The 10,099-nt window shown below is 48.6% G+C and overlaps 1 protein-coding gene across 1 annotated transcript; it reads right to left on the reverse strand.

Annotated features, from left to right (window-relative positions):
- Window positions 1-928: 928 nt before the first annotated feature.
- CCDC167 (coiled-coil domain containing 167) lies at window positions 929-7,738 on the reverse strand. Its single transcript, XM_063441558.1, has 4 exons — window positions 7,638-7,738; window positions 4,548-4,642; window positions 3,284-3,336; window positions 929-1,148 (listed from the first exon to the last, which is right to left on the reverse strand). Exons 1-4 carry the CDS (start codon window positions 7,677-7,679, stop codon window positions 1,045-1,047), a joined length of 294 nt encoding a protein of 97 aa, XP_063297628.1. The 5' UTR covers window positions 7,680-7,738; the 3' UTR covers window positions 929-1,044.
- Between the last annotated feature and the right edge of the window lie 2,361 nt (window positions 7,739-10,099).

Below are 10,099 nucleotides of genomic sequence, written 5' to 3' on the forward strand. Positions count from 1 at the left end.
AGCCGCAGTCTCTTCAGTAACCAAAGCCTGGCTCCTCTGTTGAGGCTCAGTGAATATGGAAGTGAACGTTTGCACTAGTTCATACAATTTTGGCCATCAATGACAGACAGAGCTACAACATCAACAGGTGTAGTTATGGTGCTTAGAAAGCCACTTTAAGTTTGGCACCTAAATACAAACCGAAGTCTAAAATCCTTTGGTCACACACTGTTCAAATTAAAGAATTATTATTTGTCACTTTACCAATGCAGATTCTTCAAGTAGGACCCAGGAAGTGTAAAGCACTTTTGGCAGCTCATTACAGAGGTATTATTTTGTACAATATGATCAGTCAGATCAGTCAAGAACAGCCAAACAGAGTCAACACATAGCTGTATATATGGCTAATAAAACGAATGGCTGGGATCATCCGTTACATTCAGAGTAAGGATTTCATTTTACATTCTCTGGAGAACCCGAAGAGGGTCTGCAAGAACGTTAACTGTATCGATCCAAGTTACCCCCATTCAGGAGTTTTGGGAGATTTGTTTCTGTGTCCGGTCAGTCAGTTGCATGGAGACTTTGCCAGGAACGTGTCTCACACCAGAAGATTCTGGATCAGAGAAACCAGCTAATCATACTGCTTTTTTGCAGATTTAAAGCTAATGTCCTGTTATACCCCAATCTGAATGCCAGCCTGATCTGCGTGCCATAACAACAACCTCAGCATTTGGTGGGTTTGTGGGGCATGTCATCATTACACATTGTCCTCCTTATTGGCTTTAAAAACCAATTGGTGACTTCCCACGTGGAGAAAGGGGTCTTGTCCGCTGAGAAGGTGAATCCTGGATCAATATAATCTATCCGGGCAGAATGTACACGCACTAGTGGTTGAACCTAGTCCTTATTTCCTAGAGTGGTTAAAGTCTACACGTGTCCGTGAAATTTCTACTTCATGTCAAACTGTCTTCGTCAGTCTGTTCCCGAAGCTCTTTCCTCCTACGTGGACCAGGTTTTAGTGAATTTGGGCATCTTCCACGTGGTGGAGAATCAGTGCTCCTGCCGTCACATGGTCCAGCAGTAATAGCCGAGCGCAATTAACAGGAAGATTGCCACAGACACCATCATGTTCCTTCTGTTCTCGTGACGCAAAGATTTCAGTTCTTTCTCTGTGAAAGCAGAAGTTAACAGACTTAGATTAACCATAAACAAAGCGTTATTGATTGCCCATCACTGGGTACCATTTAACCTTTATGCAGGGGTCACATCATTTAGTAGCTCAGAAAGCTTGCAGCATTTGTAGTTATACTTAAGTGCGAGGAATTCACATATAAATCATCCTAAGCTGAACTAATATTGAATAAGAAGCACAGCCAGGCTGCTCTCTTCTACCGTTTCCCGACCAGCTGCTCCACCAACTATGAGCTCAGAAGTAATGAAAAAAATATAACAAAAGAGAAATAAATGTAACATTAACTCTGCACTAAAGACGAGCAGCCTCGACAGCACGCTGGTCTGTCCCCCTTCTCTGCATTGCAACAATAACTCCCACTAACGGACAAACTACAATCACATAGAATGAAATGACAAAGCTTCAATTTCAGTCAATTCAGAATATCCATTTATTTCTAAGAGATTTCAGTTTATGATTATTCTGAACACCTTGCACTCTTCCTGGTTCGGTCATTTTTCTGCAAGAGAATATTTTCTCACTGGGCATTGCTGACACCTGGTGGTTAAATAACATTATTACAATCGATGCACAGTTGCCTGCTGTAACGGCTTATGATGAGTGCAGTACCCTGGCCCGGTTCCTTGGTAATGGGGTAAACCATATAGCAACGGTTTGCTCTCTTACCTGGGTCCCTCAGAGGCTTCTAGCTACTCTGCTGACGTGCTTCCAGTTTTTGCAGAAGTCACTGCAAGCCCGATTGTTCCGGTTACATTTTGTTATTGTCTCATTTGGTAAATTCCCCTCTTATTGTAAAGCCCTGCGGCATAAGCTGGCGCTATATAAATAATAACCAATAATATTAATCCAATTATTTGGGTGAGACTGTCAGCTGACCGCTCTGGCACATTGTGCAAAAATAAAAAAAAAATTGCTCAAAACTGACAGTCAGTCGGGAACGCTTGTTCCGGCCCGTCTAATTACAATTCGATAACGCTACCAGAGATGGAATTACAACTCCGGCTGCTAAGGGGTTAAACTCCATATGTGAACAGTTTCAATTTGAAACGCTGCACACACAAACTTCAGGCACCGTGACCACTTCAAATCAATGGGGTCATATGTGCTTGTAGCAACCCTTTAATGACAAATTGTCAGCTTTTTTTTCTCTTACTGTAGTAAGTTGGGCAGCAGAGGCAAATATGTAACAAATGTACCAACACAAAGGTAAGCTTGATAAGCCACATTAAACCCACTGACAGGTGAAGGGAAGAACATTGACCATGTCGTTACCATGGCTCCTGTCATGGGGTAGGATATATTAGGCAACAAGTGAACAGTCACTTTCTTGACTTTCATGTGTTGGAAGCGGGAAAATGGGCAAACGAAAAGATCAGAGTGACTCTGACAAGGGCCACATAGTGATGGCTAGAGGACTGGGTCAGAGCATCTCCAAACGGCAGAGCTACTGTAGCTCAAATTGCTGTAAAACTTAATGCTGACCACGATAGAAAGGTGTCACGACACACAGTGTATCACAGTTTGCCAAGTATGGGGCTGTGTTGCCCAGACCGGTCAGAGTGCCCATGATAACCCCTGTCCAACGCTAAAAGTGCCTTCAATGTGGATGTGAGCATCAGAACTGGACCATTGGGCACTGGTAGAAGGTTGTCTGGTCTAATGATTTACATTTTATTTGAGATCATGTGGATGGTCAGGTGTGTGTGTATTGTTTACCTGGGGAAAAGATGGCAGCAGGGTTATGCTCTGCTGGCATTTATCTGTATGTTACTTTGACACGTTCCACCTACCTAGAGATTGTTAGAGATCACGTACACCCCTTCATGGCAATGGTACTAGGCAGTGCGGGGGTGGGGTGGGGGGAGGTGGCTACAGGATATTAGGCAGGTGGTTTTAATGTTGTGGCTGATCAATGCATGTCACGGTACTTCTGAAATGATCTGAAAGTGCGCCTTCACACAGCATCATGGGACAGATATCTTCCCTGTGGAGGTTGTCCAGTTGTTAAACAAATTATTATTATTTTTTTCAAGCATAGAATATTTCTGAAATTCCAATAAAAAGCTACAAAGCAGAAAACATGTGCCGAGCTTCAAACAGGGAGAGACTTACCGTAGTGAGACATCTTGTTGGTCAGTGAATTCTTCTCCTTTTCCAGAGATATCCTATATATAGTATAGAGAAAAGGAAAATAAAATCAAACCAGGAGTTAGTCTACATCCAGTTAAAGCCAAACATTTCAGTAACAGTGAATATAATAAGCCTTTTCTTAAAGGAACACAAACATGTTTTTCTAACCCTATAGTGTTAAAAGCACCCTTAATTTGGCCGGGCCCCCACTTTGCCCCCTTAAAAGGTAAGAAATATTTCCAGTGCCGAGTGGGTCCGCAGGCTCTGGCCCCCTATCCACGTCCTTGTTTAAATCACCAGAATTTATGATTTACCCATAGGGTAGGGTAAGCTGTCGTTTGGCATATCACACCTCCTCATTGAACCAATGCATCTCTATGAGGAAAGTTCAGTGTCTGCATGCAGTGGACGGAGACACTGAATGTCAGTCACACTGTGCAGCACTGCCCCAGGAAGCACCTCTAGCAGCCATCTGAGGAGTGGCCAGTGGAGATATCACTAGGCTGTAATGTAAACACTGCATTTTCTCTGAAACAAACTGTGTTTACTGCAAAAAGCCTGAAGGGAATGATTCTACTCACCAGAACAAATGCAAAAAGCTGTAGTTGTGTTGGTGACTATAGTGTCCCTTTAATGTTACTTTGTGCATGTAACCAATATTAACCCCTTATTTGCCAGCATCACAATATGCTCCCAAATCTACACATCCCTCCAGGGCTAAAGGAGTGGATCAATATATCTGCTAATATGATCAAAGAATAAATTGCGATGGTGTATAGACCATCACTGGTTCTCAAAGAGTCAGTAAGCACCATAACCACTATGCCTCATTGCACAGTTTATACAGTGAGAATGCCCAGCGCCAGATCTCAGCTGAGAATCCGAGGCGGATTCCAATCGCTCTGTGTGATGGGTGGAAGTGTTACTTTGGGATGTGGGGTGTAGGGGAGAATATCAGAATGAGAGGCTCCTAACAGGTGGGATTTCTTCCTGGTGATCGAGTGTCTGTCTTGATGTGTAACTGCTGTAAGATTTTAAAACAGTATAATTTTTAAAACTTTTTAATATTATATTTTTGCTAGCGTAATGTTCTAATGTGTGAGCTACATAATTCATTAAATGGCGTATGGTGTCATTTTATATTGTTTCCCTGTAACAGGTTAATACAATAACCATGCACCCTGGAAGCGGAGTAATTAACCCCTTCTTTGAGATAACGAAAGGTATGTATTTCACTCAGTCTCACCGTCCTTCCACTGTGAGCTCGAGCTTGCGCAGTTTAAAGTCCAGATCTTCAAGGTTATTTCTGCAGGACGCCAGTTTCTCCTCCATGTTGTCAATCTGCACACAGGACACAGTGTATGGATCACGATTATTAATATGTAAGACCCCATCGCTTCCACTGTACCCCGCACTGCTCCCCAGCATGACCCAGCACCGCTCCCCAGCATGACCCAGCACCGCTCCCCAGCATGACCCAGCACCGCTCCCCAGCATGACCCAGCACCGCTCCCCAGCATGACCCAGCACCGCTCCCCAGCATGACCCAGCACCGCTCCCCAGCATGACCCAGCACCGCTCCCCAGCTAGATCCCAGCACCGCTCCCCAGCTAGATCCCAGCCACGCTCCCCAGCTAGACCCCAGCACGACCCCAGCACCCCTCCCCAGCTAGACCCCAGCACCCCTCCCCAGCTAGACCCCAGCACCCCTCCCCAGCTAGACCCCAGCACCCCTCCCCAGCTAGACCCCAGCACCCCTCCCCAGCTAGACCCCAGCACCCCTCCCCAGCTAGACCCCAGCACCCCTCCCCAGCTAGACCCCAGCACCCCTCCCCAGCTAGACCCCAGCACCCCTCCCCAGCTAGACCCCAGCACCCCTCCCCAGCTAGACCCCAGCACCCCTCCCCAGCTAGACCCCAGCACCCCTCCACAGCTAGACCCCAGCACCCCTCCACAGCTAGACCCCAGCACCCCTCCACAGCTAGACCCCAGCACCCCTCCACAGCTAGACCCCAGCACCGCTTCACAGCTAGACCCCAGCACCGCTTCACAGCTAGACCCCAGCACCGCTTCACAGCTAGACCCCAGCACCGCTTCACAGCTAGACCCCAGCACCGCTTCACAGCTAGACCCCAGCACCGCTTCACAGCTAGACCCCAGCACCGCTTCACAGCTAGACCCCAGCACCGCTTCACAGCTAGACCCCAGCACCGCTTCACAGCTAGACCCCAGCACCGCTTCACAGCTAGACCCCAGCACCGCTTCACAGCTAGACCCCAGCACCGCTTCACAGCTAGACCCCAGCACCGCTTCACAGCTAGACCCCAGCACCGCTTCACAGCTAGACCGCCAACCCCACACACTGCTCCAAAACTAGACCGCCAACCCCACACACTGCTCCAAAACTAGACCGCCAACCCCACACACTGCTCCAAAACTAGACCGCCAACCCCACACACTGCTCCAAAACTAGACTGCCAACCCCACACACTGCTCCAAAACTAGACCGCCAACCCCACACACTGCTCCAAAACTAGACCGCCAACCCCACACACTGCTCCAAAACTAGACCGCCAACCCCACACACTGCTCCAAAACTAGACCGCCAACCCCACACACTGCTCCAAAACTAGACCGCCAACCCCACACACTGCTCCAAAACTAGACCGCCAACCCCACACACTGCTCCAAAACTAGACCGCCAACCCCACACACTGCTCCAAAACTAGACCGCCAAACCCACACACTGCTCCAAAACTAGACCGCCAAACCCACACACTGCTCCAAAACTAGACCGCCAAACCCACACACTGCTCCAAAACTAGACCGCCAAACCCACACACTGCTCCAAAACTAGACCGCCAAACCCACACACTGCTCCAAAACTAGACCGCCAAACCCACACACTGCTCCAAAACTAGACCGCCAACCCCACACACTGCTCCAAAACTAGACCGCCAAACCCACACACTGCTCCAAAACTAGACCTCCAAACCCACACACTGCTCCAAAACTAGACCTCCAAACCCACACACTGCTCCAAAACTAGACCGCCAAACCCACACACTGCTCCAAAACTAGACCGCCAAACCCACACACTGCTCCAAAACTAGACCTCCAAACCCACACACTGCTCCAAAACTAGACCTCCAAACCCACACACTGCTCCAAAACTAGACCGCCAAACCCACACACTGCTCCAAAACTAGACCGCCAAACCCACACACTGCTCCAAAACTAGACCGCCAAACCCACACACTGCTCCAAAACTAGACCGCCAAACCCACACACTGCTCCAAAACTAGACCGCCAAACCCACACACTGCTCCAAAACTAGACCGCCAAACCCACACACTGCTCCAAAACTAGACCGCCAAACCCACACACTGCTCCAAAACTAGACCGCCAAACCCACACACTGCTCCAAAACTAGACCGCCAAACCCACACACTGCTCCAAAACTAGACCGCCAAACCCACACACTGCTCCAAAACTAGACCGCCAAACCCACACACTGCTCCAAAACTAGACCGCCAAACCCACACACTGCTCCAAAACTAGACCGCCAAACCCACACACTGCTCCAAAACTAGACCGCCAAACCCACACACTGCTCCAAAACTAGACCGCCAAACCCACACACTGCTCCAAAACTAGACCTCCAAACCCACACACTGCTCCAAAACTAGACCGCCAACCCCACACACTGCTCCAAAACTAGACCGCCAAACCCACACACTGCTCCAAAACTAGACCTCCAAACCCACACACTGCTCCAAAACTAGACCTCCAAACCCACACACTGCTCCAAAACTAGACCGCCAAACCCACACACTGCTCCAAAACTAGACCTCCAAACCCACACACTGCTCCAAAACTAGACCTCCAAACCCACACACTGCTCCAAAACTAGACCGCCAAACCCACACACTGCTCCAAAACTAGACCGCCAAACCCACACACTGCTCCAAAACTAGACCTCAAATCCTCAGACCCACACCCTCTCCCCAGAATCAGCCCCCCTCTCCCCAGAATCAGCCCCCCCCTCTCCAGTCAGACCCCCCCTCTCCAGTCAGACCCCCCCTCTCCAGTCAGACCCCCCCCTCTCCAGTCAGACCCCCCCCTCTCCAGTCAGACCCCCCCCCCTCTCCAGTCAGACCCCCCCCCTCTCCAGTCAGACCCCCCCCCTCTCCAGTCAGACCCCCCCCCTCTCCAGTCAGACCCCCCCCCTCTCCAGTCAGACCCCCCCCATCATTTCTCTCACTCACTAGTACTGCAGTTATCAGCATGCTGGGAGTTGGAGTCCAGAGCAGTTGCAGCACTGACTGTTACTCACCTCCTTGGCTACACTCAGCTTGTCCTTTCTCTTTCTCGCCATCTTGCTCTGAGTGCAGTGTGTACACGTGTCCTATCCTGAGTCAGTCCATGCTGCAGCCTGGCACACAGGAAGCCGCGGCCGCCATCTTAGGTGTGGGCACCGGGCTGCTCTCAGAGTGATTACTACTGGCAGGGAGCACTGGGGTGCACTCAGCAGGACTGAGTGGGATTATTGGGGTGCACTCAGAAGGACTGAGTGAGGGTATTGGGGTGCACTCAGTAGGACTGTGTGGGATTATTGGGGTGCACTCAGAAGGACTGAGTGAGGGTATTGGGGTGCACTCAGTAGGACTGTGTGGGGTTATTGGGGTGCACTCAGCAGGACTGAGTAGGGTTATTGGGGTGCACTCAGCAGGACTGAGTGAGGGTATTGGGGTGCACTCAGCAGGACTGAGTGGGGTTATTGGGGTGCACTCAGCAGGAGTGAGGGAGGTTAATGGGGTGCACTCAGCAGGACTGAGTGAGGGTATTGGGGTGTACTCAGCAGGACTGAGGGAGGTTAATGGGGTGCACTCAGCAGGACTGAGGGAGGTTAATGGGGTGCACTCAGCAGGACTGAGGGAGGTTATTGGGGTGCACTCAGCAGGACTGAGAGGCTATTGGGGTACATTCAGCAGGACTGAGTGAGGTTAATGGGGTGCACTCAGCAGGACTGAGTGGGGTTATTGGGGTGCACTCAGCAGGATTGATTTGGGTACACTCAGCAAGACTGAGGGAGGTTAATGGGGTGTACTCAGCAGGACTGAGGGAGGTTAATGGGGTGCACTCAGCAGGACTGAGTGAGGGTATTGGGGTGCACTCAGTAGGACTGAGGGAGGTTAATGGGGTGTACTCAGCAGGACTGAGTGAGGTTATTGGGGTGCACTCAGCAGGACTGAGGGAGGTTAATGGGGTGCACTCAGCAGGACTGAGTGAGGTTATTGGGGTGCACTCAGCAGGACTAAGTGAGGTTACTGGGGTATATTCGGTAGGACTGGGTAGGGTTATTGGGGTGTATTTAGCAAAATGCTCCCTTATTCGGTGTCTTAAAATTTGGCAATCCCACAATAAGATAACAAATAGGGGAGTTATCTGCTAAACAAAGATCAGAATTAAGAGGTGCATTATATACATATATATAGTAGTGTAGGTTGGATTAGACGTATTAGTCCAGTAGACAAGATGCCAAATTCCCGGGGGGGAATTCCCGGGGGGGAATTAAAAAAATGTTTTAATCTTTGGATTAAATTTATAATTTTGACAAGTCCTCGAGTTCTGGCTTTGTATATTTGTGGTCTGGTAATGGTATTGAAGATAGCATAACTTGGATGTGGTCAAAGTTGGTTGTGGCGTGCCGGAACCCACGTTCAGGTACTACTGTAACTATTAGGGGTGTGCATGATCAAAAAATGTGGTTCTTTTCGGAAATTCGAGTAAGAAAAATAATTCGGCACTTCCGAAATTCGAGACTTTGGGACTTTGACAATTTGCGACTTCGGACATTCGGAAGAATCCTAAATTTGGCCGAATTCACATTGACATAAAAGGGGAGCAGTGGGTGTGCTAAACCAGGCATTATTATTAGGCCCCGTGAGAGAGGTGTCCCATACTTTTAAAATATGCCTCTGTCGTTTATTCTTCAGTTGTGTTTTTATACATTAAAAAGTAAGTGCTCACGTGCAAATACTCATAGGACAGTAGAAGGAAGGGAGTGAAAGGGTAAAAGGAGTACAGATAAGACATACGGATGAATGCCATGTACATGTAACAAAGAACAGACTGATCCGAGTAGAGACAGCTCAGGTGGGGGCTATCTGCTCCCGGAACTAGACATATATGGTTTTAAGTGTCGTTTTAAGCATTAAGCATTCCCTGAGTCCAAGTTAGCCAATTTTAATATAGGATATCTAATATGACACCTATAGGCTTGAACCTTGGAATCAAAGTAAATTCTTTCACACTGCCTCCCTTGGTAACTCATCAGTTCTTTTGGCTTCCAATATAACTTCTATGCGGATGACACCCAAATCTATCGATCCTCCCCTGGTCTTTCGCCCCCCTCTTGACTCGTGTCTCCGACTGCCTCTCTGCTATTTCTAACTGATCACTTCCTTAAACTCAACCTGTCCAAAACAGAACTGCTGGTCTTTCCTTCCTCAAGTGTTCCTGCTCCCGTTTCTATGCACCTCCAACGGCGCTACCATCAGCTTTGACTCTATCCTCTCCTTTACACCTGACTACCATTCAATCACAAAATCCTGTCGCTTGTATCTCAAAAACATAGCGCACATACACCTACTTAACACCAGATGCTGCTAAGGTGTTCGACCATGCCACCTTGACTACTGCAATCCAATTCTCACTGGCCTTAGGCACTATTATCTCACATTGCTGCAGTCTATTGTATACCACCCAAGTGCCCCATTATAGGAGGGACAGTCC

This window comes from Pelobates fuscus, chromosome 2 (genome assembly GCF_036172605.1).
Source record: "Pelobates fuscus isolate aPelFus1 chromosome 2, aPelFus1.pri, whole genome shotgun sequence".
Classification (NCBI taxonomy): Eukaryota; Metazoa; Chordata; class Amphibia; order Anura; family Pelobatidae; genus Pelobates; species Pelobates fuscus.